The sequence below is a fragment of the Andrographis paniculata genome, unplaced genomic scaffold (genome assembly GCF_009805555.1).
Source record: "Andrographis paniculata isolate CXL003 unplaced genomic scaffold, ASM980555v1 Contig69END, whole genome shotgun sequence".
Classification (NCBI taxonomy): Eukaryota; Viridiplantae; Streptophyta; class Magnoliopsida; order Lamiales; family Acanthaceae; genus Andrographis; species Andrographis paniculata.
This window is the reverse complement of record NW_026137605.1, coordinates 713,838-739,027: the sequence shown is the minus strand read 5'-3', so window position 1 is coordinate 739,027 and position 25,190 is coordinate 713,838. Positions and strand designations below refer to the sequence as shown.

The window sequence follows — 25,190 nt, the reverse complement described above, 5'->3', positions numbered from 1 at the left end:
TATTTATTCAAGCACAATAATATAATACAAATACAACACATGACTTAACAACACATACAATACTTGATTTTATCATATGACATGCTCTCATACAGCATACGCTATAATTATTAACTAACAACACATATTTTTATTACAAACAACACATGTTGTATTTAATAAAGACGTGTGTTGTTTTCATTTTCCAAATCCAGTATCGTAGCCCTTTCCAATAATATAATGACACATATTCAGCACCTTACTTGGTGCGTATATATATATATATCTAATTATAATAATTATGTGATTTACTTATATATATTAATATAATTAAGTTTTAAGTAATTAGCATAGGTGTTTAATCAAGTCATTAGAATATACTTCTATGGGTTATTTTTACTTTATATATTGATCAGGTCAAATCAATATTTACTTTATATATATACAAAATTAATAATTTAAAAATATATTGATCAATAAAAATAAATTATCGTTAAACTCTATTATTTAGTTTGAAAAACCCTTATCACAAAGGATTTTGTGACGATCATAACAATGACAAAAATTAATATGATTTGTTCTAATCAACACATAAGAAATAAATCGACAATACATGATTTTAATTAATACATCAGATGTCGTGTCAATTGAAATTATATCATGACCTTTCATATTTTTAAAATGTATTATATGAACATACGTCTGTGTTTTGAGATTAATGAAAGTATATAAACAATTGTTTTGAGATTTTATGATTATATTTATATTATATTAATATAAATTATGGGTATGTTTCTTCACATGAGCGATTACTGTAGGTTTGGAAAGTCACGTGTTACTCATCCAATTTTCTTCTGTCCAACAGTTGTTGACATACTACAGATTTTTTAGTTAAATTCGAAAAGTTCAGGGGTCTTATGCACGGCCGTGCACAGGAACCTGTAATTATAATTATTTGATATTTATTTATATTTTAATTTAATAAAAAATATATAATATATATGTCTTTTTGTAGAGAATAAATTTTTTTATAATACAAATAAATAAAAATTTAAATATATACATATATATATTGGGTACATTATAAATTCCTAATCAGGTCATACAATATAAATTTTATCAATTAAATTTAATACTCATTTATATTATTTTATTCATTATCCATCAAATCAATACCCATCAAAACTCACAAAACCCCAACTAAACTCAAATACAAAAGAATCAACAAAATTCAAACTCATCCTAAAATTCAAATAAAAATAAAATACAAACCTAAATTCTGCCAAACCCCTCTAAAAAAACACACCCTATTGTAGTATTATATGCTATCAACATTACAATGAATTATGTTAAATTCTACTCCATCCGTCTCATATCTATATATCTATTTATTTTTTGCACGGAGTTTTAGAAATATTAGTATTATATTGTGATAAAGTAGAAATAAATGTAAAAAGACTAAATTAACCCATTATTATTGTATGATATAAAGGTAACGACATTTGTATAATATATTATAAATTAGAAAAATATTTGTAATGTTAGGTAGATAGTACAATTACTAAAAAAAAAATAAAAAAAATAAAAACTTTATTATGAGATGAACCAAATTAAAAAAATAGATAGATTGTTAACAGACGAAGCTAGTAAAATTTAATAGAGTAATTGCAACCCAATCACTCATACAAACATCTCACTTTCATATAGCTAGAAATTATTGATACGTGTAATTAAATAAATAAATAAGTGATGGTGAAATGTAGTAATTATTTGATTTCAAGAGTCAAGAATGACCACAATATTTTGTGTAGAAATTAAAAATAATTAAAGATATATGGATGTAGACATGTTCCCATTTTCTTTAAGGTACCTTTCACATACTTACCACATTATTAATAAGTAGACCTTTGTTTTGTACGTTGCGCATTATTCGTTTGATATGATTTATTTTACCGAATTTAATTTACGGATTATTAAATTTTATTAAAAATTTATTCAAAATATATTTAAAAAATAGCAAATGTGAATTCTTACATCATACAAATAAATAATTAAATAAACCTTCATTTACACACTAAAGTATTTGAACACTAATAATAATAATAATAAAATTTTTAAATATAGTACTATATTTCATAAACTATTAAATAAAATATTTAATTTTTATTATTCCAAACTTTTTAAAACTCCAAACACTAATTTTTTTTATTTTATTTTTTTTATCTAAACCTAATATATGATTCACGTTATCATTTTAATCTCTTTATCCAAAAATATATATATATATGTTTTATCTTATTTGATTGTATGCCATAAACATATATATAATTTATATTATATTACAAATTTATATTATATTAAAAAATTATATAAACTTTTATTTATATATTCAAATTCAACTTTTTATTGTTTAAAAATTCAAAATAAAAAACTAAAATTTACAATCAATCGTACCCTTATTGTTTTTTTCTTACTTAATGCTGTTATATTTATTAAATAATAATAAATTTCAAACTGGGTGTAATACACAAGTTACACAAATAAATATAAGATAAAATACTGTCTCATAAGGATGATCTGATAGTGTGGGGAGTGAACTTGTGATCATCATCTAGTCCATTTGCCAGAGTTCGTCTAGTATAATTTGCTTTATCGAATCTAATTTGCAAGTACTTCTAAGAAGTTATAAATTTAATTAAATTGATTTATATTTGTTAAGTATATTTAAAATAAAATATTTTATAAATATCTTATATAGGATATAAAAAAAAAAAATTGATTATCTATCGCTAAACAGAGAAAGTATTTTATAAATATATAGTATCTATGACGATTGGTTGATGGTACTGTCGTATCACCCAAACTTACCATATCATGTGACGAGTTCCATTAAAAGCAAATTTGTTATTATACTCACTCCGTCCCAGATAATTTATCTCTATTTTCTATTTTCGTCTGTTCCACATAACTTGTCATTTCTATTTTCGAAAATATAATTATGTACTTTAATCGCATTTTAAATTTTAAATGTTATAATTTATTTAATTCTAATTAAACTATTTACTTATCTTAATCTTAATTTATAATTATTTTTACTAAATAATAATTATTTTTACTAATATACTTCTTAATTACTTACTAATTATACTTTACCTAAATTTTCGTGTCTACAGTAATACACCTATATTACATGAGACGACGGAGGGAGTATATATATAATTTTATTTTATTTTATTTTTGCATTATTAAAAAATAATTTGAGTTTTGAAGATGCCCTTATTTATTGATTTTAATACTAACATTTACATATCGAATTGGGCTTAAGGCCCAATAATATTCTTGCTTTGGATGGCCCACTAAGCTGGCCGGTTTTGGTGTTCTAGAATCTTCCGTCGCGGAAGTTCTCTAGGGTTTCGCTATCCACTTCTTCTCAGACAGTCATCAATTCCGACGATCATCTTACCATTTCGTGTCGGCGTCGATTTTCCGGTTTCGAGGTATAATTTAGCAATAAAATTTGTTGTTTACAGCTTCGGATCGATTGGTTTTGTGTAAATTTGTTTTTCTTAAATTCAGCAAGCAATGGCGACTGCACCGCTTTCTTCTGCTGCATCCTCGATTTCAGCGAATAGGTTTGCTACATTTGAAGGTCTTAGAGGTACGAGTGTGGCGAAGGCATCTTCATTTTTGCCGCTGAAGTGGAATGGGCATCGCGTTAGGTCATTTCCTGGCCTAGCTGTCAAGGCTGTCACAACTGTTGCTCCGAAGGTACAGTTTGGTAAATTCAGTAGTATTGCCGATTCTGTGTTCGAATTCAGATTCTCGTTCGTTTGAAACTATTCGTGAATTCCTCCTTTTGTGTTATGAATATGATATTGACATCATGGACAGTGATTGTTGCCCCTATTTTAAGACCTCTACTGTATCATTTCATCGGTTCCCTAATTGTTCTTGCTTAGATTAATCCCGTGGGGTCTGATTTCTATTCTCCAATTGAATGCTCTTGCAAATTGAAATTTTCGATGTCAGAGAACGAATTTGTATTATTCTAGCAGTTTATTCATCCTTCTGTAAATTTTCCACGCATGTAAGCTATCTTTATTGACGGGAGATTTAACATTTCCTGGATGTAAAATTTTAACCCTTAAAATTCTTTGTGTTTCTTAATGTTGGGATGAATGTTAGTGCTCTTGTCCTTGATATTGAAGGGAACTATACTTATTTCGGTTAATGTTGTTGTGTTCTTGTGCTTGATATCAAAGGGATCATACTTAATTTGATGATGCATTGTGTTCTTGTCCTTGATATTGAGGGGAATTATACTTATTTTGATTAATTTTTTTGTGTTATTGTGTTGATATAAAAGGGAAACGTACTTAATTTGATGGATGATATTGTGCTCTTGTGCTTGATGTTGAAGGGAATTGATTATACATATTTTGATGAATTTTGTTGTGTTCTTGTGCTTGATATTGAAGGGAATTAATTACACCTATTTTGATGAATTTTGATTTGTTCTTGTGCTTGGTATTGAATGGAATCATGCTTAATCGAATAAATGTTATGGTATTGTTGTGCTTGATATCGAAGGAAATTGGCACAATTTGGTTTGTTCAATAACATTTGAACTTGCACTTATGCATTTTCAACCTTTCAGTACACTGCTCTAAAGCCGTTGGGCGACAGAGTTTTGGTCAAAATCAATACGGCAGAGGAGACGACTTCGGGTGGTATATTACTACCCGCATCAGCACAAACAAAGCCTCAAGGGGGCGAGGTGGTTGCTGTCGGAGAGGGCCGAACTCTAGGAAAAAAGAAAGTCGACATTTCCATAAAGGTATTCTCGGAATTCACTGCATTTTCTTTGGAAATTATGAACCAGGTGACTTATGAAATTATGATGCATTGTAGTCCGGAACCCAAGTGGTGTACTCAAAATACGCCGGAACAGAAGTGGAGTTCGACGGCGCAAATCATCTAATTCTTAAAGAGGATGACATTATCGGCGTTCTTGAATCCGACGACGTCAAACACTTGAAGCCTCTCAACGATAGGGTTCTCATAAAGGTTCGACATTTTTATTTCCATTCAATATAAACATCGTTCAATATAACCAACAACACAACTCCTAATTGAACTGCATTGAAATCAGGTCGCCGAGGCTGAAGAAAGAACTCCCGGCGGACTATACCTAACCGATTCAAGCAAGGAGAAGCCGTCAATCGGCACAGTACGCACGCTTTCTATATTTATCTAAATTAATAACACGGCGACACTCTTACGAATTCCCCCAAATGCATTATAAACTACAGGTTGTCGCAGTCGGGCCGGGCCTCCTCGACGACGAGGGCAACCGAAAGGCATTATCGGTAGTGCCAGGTAACACGGTTTTGTACTCAAAATATGCAGGAAATGAGTTCAAGGGCGGGGATGGGTCCGAATACATAGCTCTGCGAGTCTCGGATGTTATCGCCGTACTGTCTTGAATGTCCTCCCGGCGACCCTCCGGACATTGCGGCGCGATAATGGAACCGGTCGGAACTGGACCACCACTACCTTGTACACCTCTTCTGAGTGAGTATAATTAATTTTGCGAATTAGGCTGTCTTCTTATCTGAAGGATTTTTGCGAAATGGAATAAGAGCTTGTGAGGCTGTTGGGAAGTGTATTTGTTTCCAAGGTTTTTTAGAATTTGAATGAATTTCTAAAACTATAGACGAAATTTTACTTTCGATCTCATTTCATCAAAATGTTTTCAGTCCAACAGTACAAAAATATACAATTCCAAAAATGGAGTATAAAATATGATTGTATCATTATATTTTTATAATGGAAATGCTTTTATATTTTTTATCATTATAATTATTATTGTAAAATAACGTATCTAATATAATATATATTTACACTATATTCAAACAATTAAAATATTTTTTCTTTTTAAAAATACTCAAAATGTACTATTTATACAAAACATTACCCAACACTTTTACAATTGTACGTGCCAATTCTCATCGATTGTGCTTACACCACAAGGCCATGCAAGTCAAGAAAGAATGTAATAAAATCTATGACAACCTTAAGCTAAAAACACCAAATATATCTACAAGACTACAAAACAGAAAAACAACGTAGTCTTTACTACATTACCGGTTGTCGACGACGATGGCGACGGGCTTAAAGTGTGCAAACGCGTCCCAAAACCTGAGCCTTCAACCGACAATGTGCTACAACTCGTGCTGATGCTAACCCCGGGGCAAGCTCAGGAGGCAGTCGAATGGCTGAGGAGTCTATCGGAGTAGGCCTTACGCTCCACTCGCACTAGAAGATAAACATTCATTATATAGATTTAAATATTCATATATATATATATATGCGCTCGCGAATGGTTAAGATGTTGATCGAGCCTGACCGAATGGTTAAGATGTTGATCGAGCCTGACCAGCATATGCTCTGTTTTTATATTATACTCCGTACGTCCTATATTTATCTATCCGTTTGCTTTTTGAAAAGAGTTTTAGAAATATTAGTATTCCCTCCGTCTCATTGAAACGGTGGTGTTTACTTTTTACAAGTAAATTTTTGAATATTAATATTATATTGAGTTGTAGTAAAAAAGACAAAAATACTCTTATCTGTATTGTGTAATATAAAAGTAAATACGTTTATGCAATATATTATAAATTGGAAGGATATTTATTATGTTAGGTAAGTAGTACAATTACTATATTATAAAATGATAATCTTGTTTTGAGACGGGTGAAAATAGAAAATGACAAAGGACAAATAGAGTATTATATTGAAATATAGCAGAAATAAAAATAAAAAAGAAATAGATACTATACTTTGTTACGAGACAAATCAAAATGAAAAAATTGATTAGTTTGTTAAGGGACGGAGAAAATATAAACATATACTACTTCCGTCCGGCTATAGCGATCTCATTTACTTTTTGTATGTTGATATTTGAATATTAATTATTATATAAAAACGTAATACAAATTAAGAAAAAAATTGCAAAAATACTTCTATTAGTGTCTTATATACTAATAAAAGGACATTTGTAAAAAAAAAAATTATACAAATAGAAAATTTTTTTAATGTAAAATATAACGACACAAAAGGTAAATGTGACCCTAACGGAAGAAGTATCTTGTACTATCAGTGGCACTATACTAACCGACTAATTATAGTCAACACAATAACAACCGTCGTATATATATGATAAGTTGCGCCAATAAGATTGATTAACCAACATCGTCGTGGATAGCAAATAGTACCTTGATTATTTGACCGTGTAATTTTGTGCCGTTTCCCATCTGAATCGCAAGGCTGCTTCATATTGACTCGTGTACCTAACATAGCCAAGGCCCCTCCCCGGATCGAGCTGCAAGTGTTCGATTGTCCCGGCGTTAAGATTATTGAAGGTGCGCCGTAAGCACAGTTTTGTAACCTGCAAGTGTTCGATTGCTCGAACTTTTTTGTGAGATTGAGCTTAATATGAATGGATACGATGGATGTGCTTACTTACGCTCGGAGCAAGATTGTATACGCATATATTGGCAAACTGTGGATGGATTTCTTCGCCAATTCCGTATTGCAATTCTGCAAAAAGACATCAAAGTGTGCAACACAAATAAATGGATCTTAATGTTGGATTATAAATACAATTGTGGGTTAAATGTAACTATTTGAACTACATTAAATGATCTATTAATTTATCAGGATTAAATATATTTACTAAGTGCATGCCATAAGCAGAAATCCTGTAACTTATTAATCGGATGATGAGCCCAATTAATAATAAAAAATATAAATTAGGATTGTGATCCCACTTTTGGACGCAACATACATTACTTTTCATATCTCATCGCGGTCAGAGGGGTTGCACTGTACGCTTGAAGAATACAAAACCCTCAATTTATTTGTAGATCTGAATTCAACTACGCTAATGGAATCAGGTCAGATTTGTTTCCTTTATTCTTTATCTCAATTATTTCAATACCATAAATCTTGGGCTTAGAGTTAAATTACTGATAATTTCCAACACTTAGCAAGTTTAGACAACTATTTGAAGATTAAAAGGGAAGGACCTGGTGGTGTAGGCAACGATAGTTCGAGAGATTGTAGTGAATTTGTAACCGGGGCGATGCCAGCGCTCGATCCATCTAAAAAGCAGCGAATTGGTCCGCCATTGAGCATTGAACCTGTTGTATAAGAAAGATTGGATTTTTATCTTGTTGAATTTCAATTGCTTGCTCTGAAAATCTTGTGAACTCTTTGTTCGAAAGTGAAACATTCTCACCGTTCAATTCATGAGCTGCCCGGTAAGAATGCTGATGAGCGCCCACAAGTAATATAATGTTAAAACAAAGAGCGCGAGTTTAGCAACTGAAGTTCGAAGAAAATGTAGACAAAAAATCTTACAGACCTCCTGGCTGCGGAAAGAAACCAAACCAAGGTTCATCTACTGAGAGGTTGCTCCCCAAAGGCGTCTAGCTTCGCTACATTAGAGAAAACACACTTCTTAGAACTTCTCATTTGAGTAACTTAGCCATGGGATGTCGCCGGAAAGAAAATAGAAAAAACATTGCTTACACACAGCTGTCGTAAACAGAGAAGTATGCATATACCACATGATCAGTAGTCCATCGCTGAAGACCTTCAACATATACATAGAAATTCCCGACTGCGTATAGCCCGGTGGAGTTTCGAACATGTCATCAAAGATGAAATCTACGGACTCTATGATTGTATAATGAGAAACATACTTGTTTGATCCTCCTGCCGACCTCTAGGATTTGGCCAGCTAATTACTAAGGGCATTTCGAACCTGAAAACAACAAATTAGCCCAAACGAAAAGAAATATAAGGCACGGATAATTCTCCACGAGTTCTACTCACAAACTAATTCCATTCAGAACTCCTATAGCAATGATAGCTGATTGACGATTACGAAAGACCACATGACCATAGTGTCTCTGCTGAGTAACGAACCATTCATTCATACATGGAGTAGATCGTAAAATTAATAGACAAACTAAAGTATCACGACAAATTAAGCAAGTATAGCACACCTCATAATTGTGAATAATATTGCATCTGTAAACAGGACCAGCAATTATGAAACAATCCCGAAGATTGGCTTCAGTAACAGATGGATGGAGATTGTCAACAATGCTGCAATGCAGTAGATATCCTAATTTTATGATTTGAATCACATAGAAATAGAAAAATTCGATGCCGCGACAGGCTATGCAAAATGTACCAAGATTAGCCACGATTATAATTTATTCGCTGCTTTTGTTACGAAAAGCATCGATGTTTTATCAATGGTATAAAGAACTGCAGTGTGTGATCTCTTCCTCTACCTCCCTATAATGAAGAATATCAAGTGCCTGCAATCTGTGTTGCAGTCACTATTCTGTTATACAAAGATTAATAAGCAGACTTATCAAGGACACACCTATGGCATAATGCAAAGACATCGATCACATTAAAAAAAAAAAAAAGAAAACCGATATAGTAATTCTCTAAGATATGAAAGGGAAGTATAAAAACAATCTCACACACTGCAATGTTCTCTTGGATTGGGTCCATGGAGATTAATTTCTTCTGATACCTGTATGTTTAAGAAGAAACCAGAGTTAAATACAAAACTTGTTCTTCACAAACAGTGAAAATTAACCAAAACTTGTTCTGACTCTGCAACTCACTAAAAGAATAATCCATTAAGGGAAAGTAAAACAATCCTACTTTGACAGAGTTTGTTAGTTCCATTTTTAACATCACCGTATCCATTAACTTCAAGAAAGTTCCAAAACACAGTGTAAATACGCCTCTTCATTTACTTGTACATCTGCAAACCCTAATTCTTCGTTCCTTTCTTCCATTTTCCTCTCTTGAATCATCCTTTGTGTTTTAAACCAAGAAATCAGTAAATCTACGATAAAGGTACGACCGCATTTGGAAAAAATAACACGGAAATCGCGAGAGATGAACACAACCACAGAAAAAAGAACAACAAAAAATTCAGAGTTTCTTCATGTAACTGCTATTACGATCAGCTACCTAAAATGCTCAATCATCTCAACTAATAGAATCACACAGATTCAAATTTACCCCAAATTAATCTCTCAGCAAACCATTATTATGTTAAATTAATCAGTTACAAGTCGACAAACCTTACATTACACTCATTTCACGTAAAATTATTGGGGAAAGATAAGAAATTCGCAGGGAAGGCAACGGAAGGAGGAATCACCTGACCTGATCCATTATCTTCTTTCTCCAAGGAATGCAGAAACTCTCTCAAATGCAGAAGTGAACGTAGAACGAAAAAGAAGAGAAGCAGAGCATAGAGCATTCCATGCCGCGCGCTTTCGAGAGTATATTTATATCCCCACAAAATGGGCAATAATCTCCTGCTCCTGCGTAGCACGCTAGCTTCTTGCAACCGGTTTTTGATTGGAAAACATGTTGCTTTGAAGTTATTATAATAAATATTCCATAAATCTCACACATTACTATAGATATAAAAATACAAACTATCAAGTAATTAAAAAATATATTAAAAAAATAATTATTTTATAATAAAAATTATTATCGATTAAAATTAAACGTACTTAAATAGTTTAGTTAAAATTAATAAAATTATAAATTATAAAATTTAAAATATAAGTAAAGTATAAAAAAAATAACAACAAATTATGTGAGAGAGACCGAAATAAAAAGAGTAAACAATTTAGGTGAGACAAAAGGGAATAAAACTCAAGATTCAAATAGTACTTTGATTAATTATTTAGCTACATTGGTTATATCACTAAGCTAAAAATAAACTTGTGAATTTTGTACCATTTAAGTTTTATTTTTTAAAAATATTTTAGAATGTAACTTTTTAAAATAAACAGTATTCATTCAACTATGGTTTTTTTTTTTTTTTAATTTTCTTTTATGTTTTATATAAATATGATTCTTTATACATATTATTTAAAAAATACAATAAATTTGTATTATACACCATACAATATATATTTTATAAATTAAAAAATTAATAATTTAATATAAAATATTACTCATTCCATCCAGTAGCATGTTAGGTCAGACAAAAATATTAATATAAAGTGATAAATATAAAAATATAATTCAGGTTTCTTTTTAGATATAGTAACATTGCCAAAATGAATAATAACCTAAAAGTTTAACCGATTGACTAAAAAAACACTAGGGGTAAAATATCAATTTATTTTTATAATTAAAAAATTAAGATAAAAAAAAATGTCCAAAACTAAAACACTCTTTTTTATTACATTTTTAATAAATATTTTGCTCATATTTGAGTTTGAAATTAATCAAATTTCAAAATAACACTCCTAAATTCGAGTTCGAGATGAAATTTCATGTAATATGCCTAGCTATTGAAAGTTTTGATTAATAGATTTAACGGATTATGAATAATCAATAGAACATAATTAACATAAATAACATAAATTTAAATTTAAAATTTGTTGAAATCGATTAATTGGTTGGTGAAAATATATATAAGTCAGATAAATGTAAAAGTGGGTTTAAAGAATAATGGTTGGACTAATTAGTTAATAAGCAATGTAATTAACTAAATAGCTAAAAGGATTTTTATTCCGCATTGCTAATATAATTGATACTATTCATGAGCACACATACTTTACGTGAGTATGTTTTTTTTTATTTATTTAATTTGAAAAATTTTGGTTTTAGTTCAATATTAAAATAATGTATAATGTAATATTTTGTAGAAAAAAAAATATTTTTTTGAGAAAGGCATATTCTAAAATAGTCAAAATTTAAGATTTGAGGTTAAAGAAACACACTCCTTAGTTGTAGGGTATTAGCTTCGATTGGGTTTACTCAATACATACTTTCCGATAGGAACTGCGGATTCCTAAATTATCAAAATATATATATATATATATAATCATAATGAGATTGCTGATTTTTGTTTCTAGATGAATATAATTTTTATTTTGGATACAGAAAAATATGTAAATAATAATATTATTTTATATTAAATTATTAAATTTTTGTAAATAGGTAAAGTATATATATTAATAATATTTTACATTAATTTTTTTTTGTAAATAGATAAAAATATATATTTATTAAATTAATGTATATATATTATATATATATTTTTTAATAATATTTAAAAGACTCTCCCTCCATGAACATTTGATAAGTATTTATAATACTTCAGTGTCTATATTGTCGTTTCTATTCATTTCATATCTCATGTCATTTTTATTTTTTGAAAAATTATTACACATTTTAATTTTATTTTAGATTTTTTAATTTTAATTAACTAATTAGCTATTTTAATCTTAATTTATATAATAAAATAACTATTTTCACTAAAATATTTTAATTATTTGCTAATTATATTTATTGTAAATTTGTGTGTCTAAGTCGGAGATAGGCGAAAGTGAGTAATAAAATAAATGAAGCAAAAATAATGTAACACGGGCCAAAAGAGTGGTACTCAACGAAACCCGGTTGCACGGGCAGAGCGATGCAGGTGATTACTCCACCCTTGAGCTATAAAACACACTGTGAATGCATATGGTAACGAACTAACGATCCCTGCTATTCTTCTTCGTTCTTCGTTTTACTTCTACATCTTCGAAGACGCTTCTTTGATTTTTGAGGACATGCATTCCTTCGCCAACATTATGGATCTTGAAGACCTACAGGTTCCTACGTTTTCTCAGGTTGCCTTCCCTGCGTTTTTCTTTTTACCAATTTTGGTGAAATGTTTGTTACGTTAAGTGAGGTGAGAAGAGTATAATGTAATGTAAGACTTGTAGCTTGTAATTTAATTTCTTGAACATGATAGTTTTTGAAGAGATTGATTCAGAGTGAATTTGAGTTCTTTTGACTCTGTTACTTGCCTATGATTAATTGGGCATTTTGTGGTTGTTGGCGATGATAGCGGTTACGTGAAGAATAACTGTTTGTTTTGTTATGTTTTGTTGCTAATTGATGATTATGATTGTGTTTTCCTATTTCGACGTGCATTCTTGGGTACTTTTGTTGCAGAGCTTACCAATTTCTTGTTTTAAAATACGAAGAAAATGGAATACAGAATTTGAAAACATTCTTGAAGTTAATGGATTTGGTGATGTTAACAATTAATGGAATTATGGAACTAGCAGACTGTCAATTAAAATTGTTACTTTCTTTGTAGAGAAAGGATCGATTAGTGTTTATAATTTTTGTCAGGTTCAGAGTCGCTCGCAACCATTGATCTATGAGCGGTTCTTTATAATTAGTGCTTTGACTACTTTCTTTCACTGTTTGTGAAGAATAAATTTTGTATTTAAAGTGGCTTCTTCTTAATTTTACAGACAACAAGACAAAACTTTCTCAGTGGATCAGATCCAAGTAGACATTGTCGTGTGTGAGTTCCCATCTCTAGCTTTCTGCCTTTCCTTTTATTTCTTTGAGAATAATATGTTGGTTTTCTAAATGGTGATTAGTGTCTTCACATTATGCTATAGTCGTGTTCTTGATAAGATCCCTGGTAAATCTTTATATAACAGAAAAGTGGCTGAAACTCAGATTTTGGCTCTTGAGATTCATAGTTATTGGGAGGTAGAGTGAGAGATCACACACTGCAGTTCTTTATACCATTGATAAAAAAACACAGATGTTTTCGTAACAAATGTGGTGGATTACTTATAATGGTGTCGAATAATCGTATGTCCTGCATAGATTGTGCTGTATAAATTGAGAATTACATATAGAAAAGCATATTGTTCTACTTTGTCTTTCATTGTGTTTGGTTTCTAACTTAGTTTATTAAAAATCATCGTTACATTTACTATCCAGGATGATGATACCAGGTATCAAATGGCTTCATTGTGTTTTCTTTTTATAGTCATTCTGAGTCAAATCCTAAAATCTGGGTATCTACTGCCTTGCAGCGTTGTTGGTAATCTCCATCCAGCTCTTACTGAATCCGGTCTTAAGGAATTTTTCACTATTGCTGGTCCCGTTAAGAGATGCAATGTTATTCACAATGATAAGGTGTGTTACCGAAACTTTACTTTGTCCGTTCGTTAGGACATATTGTTGGAATAAAAGGAGGAAGAACACTACAAAAAAAACGTAAAGACATAAGAAGCTATTTTGTGGAGAGAACAAGAGATAATTAGAAGAGAACACACTTGATTGATCCAAATGACTTGCAAACTAAGTAATTAGGACTTCAAATCTATTTACTAATATTAATATTAATTCTATTTACCAACATAAAAAATATAAAATAAAATTTGTTCAATGCATAGTTGGTAGGTCACCAACTTTTCCACCAATCCCCACCAACGTTCATTAGAAACAATAAAATAGTTGATACTTTTATTTTCAATTTTTAATTTTATATCAAACATATTCAAGGAAATAGATTCTTTGTTTAGAACTTCACTTGGATTTATAAATTTATAGTTGAAACTTTTCCCTTTTTGTTTTTTTGGTGAAAACCGATGAATTGTAAAGTTCATTAGATGAATTTATTTTGAGTAAAGATATCTTTCTTTTTTTACTTTCAAAATAAAAAAGATAAAGTAGACAAATATGTAAAAGAGATTCTTTCATTTCCATCACTTTGGCGCATATCAAAAAAATATTATAACATTTCATTTCGTACAGCTTTGTCAAATTTATTATTTTTTATGTTGCGAAAGAGTCGATTCCATCGTTTTGAATGAAAAAGAAGAATTACAAAAAGCTTGTCAAAGTGAATGGGGATGTTTATCTTGCGTTTTTTTATCCAATAAGTTTAATTCTCAACATATATATCTTTGATCAGCTCCATATGTGAATGGTTCCTGTCTTACTCTACAGTCACATGGTTATGTTGTCTTTGAGAATCATCAATCAGCAATCATTGCTATTGGAGTTCTGAATGGAGCTTCTTTGTGAGTCGAACTTGTAAACGTGGAGAAATCATCCATGCGCTTGTACCTTTTCGCCATTCTAGTTAATATGCTGTTTTCAGGTTAGGTAAGAGCTTAATAGTTAGCTGGCCACAACCTACAAATCCGCAGGAGGGCCAAACAAGTATGCTTCTCATTATATCTTCGTTTCCATCTTTATTTTTGCATTCATATATATAGTTCCTAGACTTACGCTTCGATGATCTCCTCGTGGTCATGCAGCCAGCTACTACTATGTTACTGTCGGTGAGCTTATGCCAGAGATTACTGGCGATGTGTTATATGCGTACTTCTCTGTTTACGACAGTTGTGTGTAAGCACTGCACTGCCGTCGATCTATTTCATTTGGGGCGACATCCCGTGGCTGTATTATCGAAATGGAAACTTCCTAGAAGTGTGTTTTCTCTACTGCAGTGAGGCAAAGGTCCTTATGGATGCAAACTCTCAGCCATTGGGTGCTGCTTTGGTTTCTTTCCGTAGCCAACAGGTCTGTAAGTTCTTATTTCGACATTTCCATTGAACTTCGGTTCTACAAACTCATTACTGAACATTCTCTCGCTTGTGCCTCGCAGCATGCTTATAGGGCAGCACATGAATTGAACGGTGAGAATGTTTCGCTTACAAGTAATTAATGACGATGTCATAAAAAAACAACGAAACAACATCCTTTCTTATTCCACAGGTACATTGCTCGAGGGTAGACAAATTCTCTGCGCTTTGGATCAATCGACTGCTGCACCATGCAGCGCTGCTCATTCTTACAATATACACCATTTTTCCGGATTATCTTCACCTGAACTACCAGGTCCTTCCCTTCATTCCATACTTTAAATCTTCGGGCTTTCGCTAGCTGTAGGGTGAGCTATGAATATGATGACTTATTTCAGTAACACCATTCAATGTCGAAGATGAGGAACAAATGGATCCACAGTTCAGCCTTATACATGTTTCCAAACTTAATCCCGGCGTAAGTTCATCCATCGCAACTAATTAATACTAAAGGCCCTGTCTCGCGAAAAACGCTAATGTGCAGCGAATGTAGGTCACAGAAAAGCTCCTGTGGACCTTCTTCAACGATCTTGGTGCCGGAATGATCGAAAGCTGTCAGGTTGTGCAGGGCATGAACTGCGCGTTCGTAAGGTACAGCAGTCAGTACGAAGCAGCGGTAGCTATTCTGAAAGGATGCTGCGGAAGGTTCTTCGGGGCAACAATCAAGGTATTACACATTGTCACAAATATTTTATGCCTACATTGCCTTCCTTCGATTCACTCATCTGTGAAATTAATGATCATCTCACCTAAAAATTTAAGTAAAGATATGCATTATTAATTACATATTCCATCGGTCCGGCTCTAAGAGTCTCATTTACTTATTGTACTTAACATTAAAAATATCTTTATATGTGTATAATTTTTTGTACAAATATCATTATAATAGTATTACAAGACACTAATAGAAATATTTTTGTCTTTTTCCTACTACGTTTTCATATAATAATTAATATTAAAAAATTAACACGCAAAAAATAAATAAGACTTTTAGAGCCGAACGAAAGTAGTATTATATAGTCTTCCATCATATACTCAAAAACTATTGGGCAACAAATGGTACATTGTAATGGTTTTCTTGTAGTGTCAATGGTTTGAGAGGCCTACTCCGACACTGCGTCGGAGAGGCCTGGTGCCCCCCGAGCTCACAGCGATGTTAGCATCAGCACGAGTGCGTGCACATCGCCTTTTGAAGGCTCACCTTCGGCAAGCCGGACACTGAACTCGTCGTTGTCGTCGACAGCAGGTCAGGTAATGTGGTAAGAATGAGTATATACATTGGTGTTGTACATACCATACCTTAGGTGTTTAGTTTGAGCTTGTGTTCTTGATGGGCTGCCATGGACACAATTAAGAAGTTTCTTGTACTCCTCTGTCATTCAATTGTGTGCTGATTTGACCTGACATAAAATTTTTTAAAAAATAGGTAAATATAGAAAATTTTACTTTTTTGGTAGAAAGAAGTATAAAAATTAGTATTTTTTTTACTAAAAAATGAAACAAAAATAAATATGGATGACAATTAAAAAAGAAAGTGAGAATAGATTTGTACTAGAAGGGAAGATCATAGTTATATGTTTAGTCTGAGCTTATCCTCTTTAGCAGATTGACATAGGCACAATTAATACGAACTTCTTTAGGCTATGTTAATATAGAAACTGTAGTATTTTGGGAGATATTTTTAAGATCTTTATTATTATTATTATTATTATTATTATTATTTAAATTTATCAAATTAAATATTTATTTTTTATATTATATTAAAAATTAGTTTTACATCTATTTATATTATATTATACAATTATTTCAATTTAAATTTTTTATTGTTTAAATCACAAATTCAAAGCTCCAAAACGAACACATAAAGCCAATTAAATGAAAATATTTTTTAAATTAATTTATTTGGCTTACTTGCGTACCAATCAGTTGATTTCACTGAATTTTGAATTTAATTTATTTAAGTTATATTCTATTATTCATAATCGATTAATACCAATTAATCAAGGGTTTGTTTGTTTTGGGATTTTGGATTGGATTTTACCCCTTTGAAAAAATTTATTTTAAAAATATCAAAATCAAATTATTCTTTATTTTACATTATTTAAAACACATTTCAATTCAAAATTTATTTATTTAAATTTAAACTCAAAATCAAAATAAAAAAGAAAAGAAAAAGAGCTGCTAGATTGATAGATCAAGAAGAAGAAAGAACGAAATCGATCACTCAATATTTGGGGTAAGTAGTTTATTTCCACGACATAATATTTCGATGTTCCCTTTCTTTTTAACTATTAATAAATAAATCAATAAATAAATAAATAAATAAAATAATACTCAGTCAAGCCAAGCCAAGCCTAACTAACGTCTCTCCTATATATATTTATATAATATATATATTCAGCTCTTCTTCAGTTTAATTCTTTCTTCGTCTTCTTCCACTACAGGTGTACACACTAAAATTAATTGGGCCCGGTATTAGTACAGCCTGAGTCCTAAGGTTGGCGACACAGCAGAAGATCCACAGCAATGAGTTATCATACAGACCTTCAATGACTTAGCCGGCAAAAACACTTGAGGTTCGAGATTCATCGGAAGGTCCAGATCACCGAGTGGACCTGCGATCCCAACTAACCCAATGACCCAGCTGGCGAAAGCCCTCAAGATTCGTAGCCCAGCCAAAGGTTCAGATCAGCGAGTGAGCCTACGGATCCGACTAATCCAATGATCCAACTGGCGGAAATCCTCGAGATTTGCGGCCCAATAAAGTTAGATCAGCGAGTGGGCTGTAGACCCAACTAGCCCAATGATCTAGCTTGCAGCTGGTGCTCAATCAATGGATGAAAGATGATAGAAATGAAAGTTGTTGAAGGAAAATTAAGGATAAAATTTTATCCAAAAGAAATTCAAAAAATAACAACATTTATAGAAGAAAATCAAGAAGCAGAAAGAGACGCCATTCAAATTCATCAATCCTTATTTTTCCTAATTTTCTCTGCATTATTTTTGTGTAATTTTTCAAACTAGAAATTGTATATTCACCTACCAAACTTTTATTCTTTACAGTTTTCTTTGATAAAATTTCAGCATTTTCTTTAATTTCCAGTTTTTTCTCTGGCGTTAGATATATTTTTGACACGACCAACATATTTTCTTCTTTTCTTTTGGGATGGATTTCTTTTCTTTTTTTATTAATAATTCCTTGTGATAATTAAGTAATTAATGGATGGAGGAGGAGATCACTTCTTCATATTCTCAGGTTCCCTTCGTATTATTAATTATGAATGTTGTGTTTGTCTCATCTCTCGAATTGTGTATCTTGGAGGAAAAACAAAAAAAAAAAGAATTATTTACAACATATGTTTTGTTAGCAATCTCCATTCTCTTAGGGTGTGTTTGTTTGAAGGATTTTGGAGGATTTCCACTATTCATCCAATTTTTTCCCCCCAAAAACATCAAATCAAACACCTATTTTTCATTTTTTATATTATACTAAAAATTAATTTTACATTCAAAACATCGCATCAAACCCTATTTATATCACATCATACAACTATTCAAATTCAAAATTTTTACTATTCAAATCTCAATCTAAAATCCAAACCCCCAAACAAACACACCTTACTGAATCCCATGTTCAAGATCTTTTCATCAACCAGCTATTATTGCTCATTTCGTCCCATATTGAATGCTCGGGATATTGACGGAAGAATTTAAAATAATTATAATTCGTAGATAATTGAGAATGTATCAGTGAAAATAATTATCCTATAAATTAAAATAAAAAAAATTAATTAAAAAATTTAAAATAAAAATAAGATATATAATTATTTTTCAAAAAAAAAATGACATGAAACGACAATATGAATATGATATGATATAGGTGAGACTGATGAAGTATTATTATGAAAAAAAAATATATGATAATATAAAAAATAAAATAGTTTAGAATGATCGAGAATACCTCAAATTTGTGATAAAAAGAAGCCCAAACAATGGGTCCAATTGGCAAGACTATTGAAATCTACAAAGAACTTTCCAGAATTCTCAAAAAGAGTCAAAATCTTTAGGTTTAATCTATAATTTATCTAAATAGTAGTTTTTAGTTTGTTGATTAGTGATTCATAGCACAATTTTACAGACTCTAATACCGTTTCTAAATTCCGTCGGTATGGATTCCGAAAGTATTCTAAAGAGTTTGTCCGTCGTCAAATTGGCTTCGAGTCTAGATGGATAATTTTGAAGGATTTAAGCTAAAATCTACTGGAACTATAGATTAACACGAAACTAAATTTAAATTAACAAGAAAACAATACCAAGTAGGACATAATTGAATAAACTATTGAAAAAATTAAGAATGAGTTAAATTTGGATAAATTGGATGTTCTTGTCCTGTGTTGTGTTTTGTCAACCATCTCTAAATTCTAGGGAGAGTGGTGCAGTTATTCTTTCAAACTCTCTAACTTCTCATTTAGTTTCTCTACTGTCAAACATGGGCTTGAACTATGTCTTCCATGTCTTTGGGAGTTAAGATTAGGTCAAACCACCGCCTCCATAGCCTGAAGCTCCGTTGTTGTTGTTGTTAAGACAGGGATCAGTGGTTTCAACTTAAAACCAATTGATTATAAGTGGAGTGACCCTTCTCACGTATTTACCAATGTGAGACAATATTCAACACTCCCCCATCGAGATGATAATCTCGAAAATCCATACCGGATCAATACCAAATACGGGTAACCATGGCTCTGATATCATGTTATAACGGAGATCCGAATTTCCAACTTAAAATCAATTAGTTATAGGTAGAGTGAACCTTCACGTCGGAGAGTTCTCACATATTTACCAATGTGTGATAGTATTCAACAACTGTTGGGTAGTCTCCATGGATTGGAGGCTCCATTGCTGCTAGGCAGTCTTCATTGTTGTTGGACAGCTTCCACGGACTAAAGGCTCTATTGCTACTGGGCGGTCTCCATTGTTATTGGGGCAGCTTCACGGTTCCATTGTTGTTGGATAGCTCCACGGCCTGGGGGCTCTGGTTTCATTTTTTGTCTTCAAACCTCCTTCACGTTCAGGTATTTCTAGACCCATATTCAACAGATGTATAAAAGATGTATAAAAGATTAGCATGTGTGGTCAGCCTGTTAGCTTTATTTTATTATAACCATCGTCCTAAATTAGTATTGACTTGGGTATGTTTCTTTACCTAAATTTTTTTAAACTTTACTATTTAGACTCTGTATTTTTCGGAAAAAAAAAAAATACATTTTTTTCTCTAGCAAACAATATTTTAATATTGTTAACTTTGAGCCTCATACTAGTGACGTTTACTTTGAAACTTATAAGACTGAGAAATTTTTTTCACTTTCAATGTAAAACGAATTTGTACCCCAACATCAACCAAAAAGAACACACCTATACTTATCATGTAATACATAAATAAAGATTTTTGTAAATATATAAATATATTTTATTAACAAAATAAATAATTAAATATACGTAAGGATATTTTGTGCATTATCTGTACACTTCCGCAAGGTCAGGACAAATGTGCCACGTAGATGGAATTTAAATGGCTTAGCACAAATAGCTATTTAGACCTTACACATTAGAGACTTCACTTTAGCATTATATTTTCTTTCTTGAGTATCATAATTTATTTATTTTTAATTCGTATTATGTATATATATATATATAATTTAATTTGGTTCCAGGTGTTATATTCTAATAATTTTTTTTTTTTTCAATTTTGTAAATTATATTTAAATTTTAAGTTTTTGTCTTTGAACAATATTTGAGTAATTCATACACAAAATTAGCAGAGCCTAAAAAAGTTGTTATTAATTGTGCCCATGTCAACCTATCAAGAACACAAACTCGAACAAAACACCTAAGGTATGGTATGTACAACGCCAATGTATATACTCCTTACCTCATTACCTGCTGTCGACGAAAACGACGAATCCAGCGGGTTTAGTGTCCAGATATCCGAAGATGAGCCTTCAAAAGGCGATGCGCTCGCACTCGTGCTGATGCTAACATCGCTGTGAGCTCGGGGGGCACCGGGGAGCACATGTGATGTATCTTATTAGGCCACTCAGTCCAGTGACACTAAAAGAAAACCATTACGATGTATATATAATATGTAGTCAATGATGCATATTTCTACTTAATGTTTTAGATGAGATGATCATTAATTTAATTTAACAGATGAGTGAATCAAGATGTATGCATAAAATATTTGCGAGAATGTGTGATACCGTGATTTTTGCTGCTCCGAAGAACATTCTGTAGTCTCCTTTTATAATAGCTAACGCTGCTTCGTACTGACTGCTGTACCTTACAAACCCGCAGTTCTTCTCCGGCACAATATTACAGCTTTCGATTGTTCCAGCACCAAGACTATTAAAGAAGGTCCACATGTGCATTTGTGTGACCTACATTCGCTGCACATTAGAGTTTTTTCACGAGACAGGGCCTTGAGTATTAATTAGTTACAATGGATGTGCTTACGGGGGGACTAAGCTTGGAAACTAATATAAGGTTGAAATGTCGATCCGGTAGTACCTCACCCTCGACATGGAATGGTTCTACTGCAATAAGAAATCATATTCATAGTGAAAGCCCAAAGACAGCTATGAAAAGATTTAAAGAAAGGAATGCAGGGAAGGACCTGGTAGTTCTGGCGTAGATAATTCGAAAAAATGGTGTGAATTTTCAGAATGAGCAGCACGGCCCGGTGAAGCAGGAAATTGAAATAAAGCGCAGATAATTTGTCTACCCTCGAGCATTGTACCTGTTGAATAAGAAAATATGTTTAATGTTTTTTTACGATGTATTCATTAATTATTACTTGCAAGCGAAACATTCTCACCGTTCAATTCATGTGCTGCCCTACAAGCATGCTGAGAGGCATTAGCAAGAAAATGTTAAATAATGAGTGATGAGTTTGTAGAATGGAAGTTCAATGGAAATGTCGAAATAAGAACTTACAGACCTGTTGGCTGCGGAAAGAAACCAAAGCAGTACCCATTGGCCGAGAGTTTTCATCCAAAATGACAGTTGCCTCACTGCAATAGAGAAAACACACTTCTTGAAAGTTCCCATTTTGATAATTCAGTCACGGGATGTCGCCCCAAATGAAATAGATCGAAGGCAGTGCAGTGCTTACACGCAACTGTCGTAAACAGAGAAGTATGCATATAACACATCACCAGTAATCTCTGGCAGAAACTCGTCGACAGTGACAAAGTAGTAGCTGGCTGCATGACCACGTGGAGATCATCAAAGCGTAAGTCTAGGAACTATATATATGAATGCAAAAATAAAGATGGAAATGAAGATATAATGAGAAGCATACTTGTTTGGTCCTCCTGCGGATTTGTAGGTTGTGTCCAGCTAACTATTAAGGTCTTACCTACCCTGAAAACAACATATTAGCTAGAATTGCGAAAAGGTATAAATGCATGGATGATTTCTCCACGTTTACAAGTTCGACTCACAAAGAAGCTCCATTCAGAACTCCAATAGCAATGATTGCTGATTGAGGATTCTCAAAAACAACATTGCCGTAATGTGACTGTAGAGCAAGACAAGAACCATTCATAGATGGAGTAGATCGAAGATTTATATCATAACGTCCGGACAAAGTAAAGTTTCGGTAACGCACCTCATCATTGTGAAAAACAGCGCAGCTATGAACTGGACCAGCAATAGTGAAAAATTCCTTAAGAATGTTTTCAGTAATAGCTGGATGGAGATTACCAACAAAGCTGCAAGACAGTAGATATCAAGATTTTAGGATTTGACTCAGAATGACAATAACAAGAGAACACAATTGAGCCATTTGATACCCATTATCATCATCCTGGATAGTCAACTGAACGATGACTTTTAATAAACTAAGTGCAAAAGCAAACACAATGAGAGACAAAGTAGAACAATATGCTTTTCAAATGTAATTCTCAATTTATACAGCACAGTCTATGCAGGATATACTATTATTTGACACCATTGTAAGTCATTCACCACTTTTGTTACGAAAACATCTTTGTTTTTTTTATCAATAGTATAAAGGACTGCAGTGTGTGATCTCTCACTCTACCTCGCAATAATGATGAATATCAAGAGCCAAAATCTGAGTTTCAGCCACTTCTTGCTATATAAAGATTTACTTGGGATCTTATCAAGAACACGACTATAGCATAATGTGAAGACACTAATCAACATTTAGAAAACCAACATATTATTCTCAAAGAAATAAAAGGAAAGGAAAGTAAGAACGCTAAGGAACTCACACACGGCAATGTCCACTTGGTTCTGGTCCACGGCGAAAGGTTTTTCCTCTCATCTGTATAATTAAGAAGAAGCCATTGTTAATACAAAATTCGTTCTTCACAAACAGTTAAAGAAGTAGTCAAGGCTCCAAATCTGTAAAGAACTTCTCATAGATCAATGGTTACGACTCTGCAACTGACAAAAATAATAAACACTAATCGATTGCTTTGTCTACAAAGAAAGTAACAATCTTAACTTTGACAGTCTGCTAGTTCCATAATTTCATTAATTTTTAACATCACCAAATCCATTAACTTCAAGAATGTCCCCAACACGTCTTGAATGGCGAACTTCAAAGTGCAAACCCTCAATTCTGTATTCCATTTTCTTAGTATTTTAAACCAAGAAATTGGTAAACTCTGACAAAAGTACCGAAGCATGCACGTCGCGATAGGAAAACACAATCATCATAATCATCAATAAGCAACAAAACAAACTAAAAAGAAAAACAAGACAATGATTCCGTGATTCTTCACGTAGCCGCTATAATCGCCAACAACCACAAAATGCCCAATCATCTCATAGTCAACTAACAGAGTCAAAAGAATTCAAATTCACTCTGAATCAATATCTTCAAAAACTATTACGTTCAAGTAATTGAATTACAAGCTACAGGTCTTAAATTACATTATACTCTTCTCACCAGACCTCACGTAACAAACATTTCACCAAAACTGGTAAAAGACAAAAACACAGGGAAGGCAACCTGAGAAGACGAAGGAGTCTGTGGCTTTCCAAGATTCATAATGTTGGCGAAGGAATGCAGAAACCCTCAAAAGTCAAAGAAGTCTCTTCGGAGAAGAAGTAGAATGAAGAACGAAGAACAGAGAAGAATAGCAGAGATCGTTGCTGCCTGCGTTGAGTGCGTTCAGAGTGAATTTTATAGCTCAAGGGGGGAGTAATCACCTGCATCGCTCTGCCCGTGCAACCGGTTTTCGTTTGAGTACCGCTCTTCGGCCCGTGTTACTGGACCCGGCCCATATACTTCTAAGTCGAGTTTTAATTATAGTGGGAAGATAATGTAATAATAATTTTGCCCTTATTTTTTTATATAAAAGTAATGATGCGAGATATAAATTAAGGGTATTTGAAAAAAAAAAATAGAATATTCAATGAAATAGTTATTTTGTAATTCAATATCTCAAAATAAAAATATATATACTTTATAGGTGGACGAAAGTAGTATTATATACGTGTTCTTTGTAAAAGATTTATTTTCAAGCATTATATATATATATATTTTTTTTATTTTGTAAGCTATGTTAAAAATATTGAGTTTTTTTATTTAAAAAATATTTAGAGAATTCATATAGAATATTATAATAAATTTTAGGTATATATTAATTTTATTTTTATTGTTTA

The 25,190-nt window shown here is 32.1% G+C and overlaps 4 protein-coding genes across 4 annotated transcripts; 2 read left to right on the top strand and 2 right to left on the bottom strand.

Moving 5' to 3' along the window:
* Nucleotides 1–3,334: 3,334 nt before the first annotated feature.
* On the top strand, nt 3,335–5,825 carry LOC127264181 (20 kDa chaperonin, chloroplastic-like). Its single transcript, XM_051293623.1, has 6 exons — nt 3,335–3,476; nt 3,556–3,747; nt 4,637–4,816; nt 4,891–5,046; nt 5,132–5,209; nt 5,292–5,825. Exons 2-6 carry the CDS (start codon nt 3,562–3,564, stop codon nt 5,463–5,465), a joined length of 774 nt encoding a protein of 257 aa, XP_051149580.1. The 5' UTR covers nt 3,335–3,476; nt 3,556–3,561; the 3' UTR covers nt 5,466–5,825.
* Nucleotides 5,826–6,153: 328 nt separating this feature from the next.
* Nucleotides 6,154–9,887, bottom strand: LOC127263576 (oligouridylate-binding protein 1-like). The gene is made up of 13 exons (XM_051292681.1): nt 9,828–9,887; nt 9,548–9,598; nt 9,348–9,400; nt 9,054–9,156; nt 8,881–8,957; nt 8,748–8,809; nt 8,575–8,638; nt 8,408–8,414; nt 8,282–8,312; nt 8,070–8,183; nt 7,508–7,581; nt 7,271–7,429; nt 6,154–6,297 (listed from the first exon to the last, which is right to left on the bottom strand). Exons 1-13 carry the CDS (start codon nt 9,885–9,887, stop codon nt 6,154–6,156), a joined length of 999 nt encoding a protein of 332 aa, XP_051148638.1.
* A 2,738-nt stretch (nt 9,888–12,625) lies between these two features.
* Nucleotides 12,626–18,504, top strand: LOC127263469 (oligouridylate-binding protein 1-like). Its single transcript, XM_051292507.1, has 13 exons — nt 12,626–12,719; nt 13,356–13,408; nt 13,935–14,037; nt 14,854–14,927; nt 15,008–15,069; nt 15,168–15,258; nt 15,360–15,432; nt 15,518–15,548; nt 15,628–15,750; nt 15,833–15,912; nt 15,988–16,161; nt 16,579–16,753; nt 17,939–18,504. Exons 1-12 carry the CDS (start codon nt 12,660–12,662, stop codon nt 16,714–16,716), a joined length of 1,062 nt encoding a protein of 353 aa, XP_051148464.1. The 5' UTR covers nt 12,626–12,659; the 3' UTR covers nt 16,717–16,753; nt 17,939–18,504.
* A 2,820-nt stretch (nt 18,505–21,324) lies between these two features.
* LOC127263471 (oligouridylate-binding protein 1C-like) lies at nt 21,325–24,664 on the bottom strand. Its single transcript, XM_051292510.1, has 12 exons — nt 24,535–24,664; nt 23,789–23,841; nt 23,161–23,263; nt 22,994–23,070; nt 22,852–22,913; nt 22,663–22,753; nt 22,489–22,561; nt 22,366–22,396; nt 22,165–22,287; nt 22,005–22,084; nt 21,752–21,928; nt 21,325–21,602 (listed from the first exon to the last, which is right to left on the bottom strand). Exons 1-12 carry the CDS (start codon nt 24,571–24,573, stop codon nt 21,465–21,467), a joined length of 1,047 nt encoding a protein of 348 aa, XP_051148467.1. The 5' UTR covers nt 24,574–24,664; the 3' UTR covers nt 21,325–21,464.
* Nucleotides 24,665–25,190: the final 526 nt, after the last annotated feature.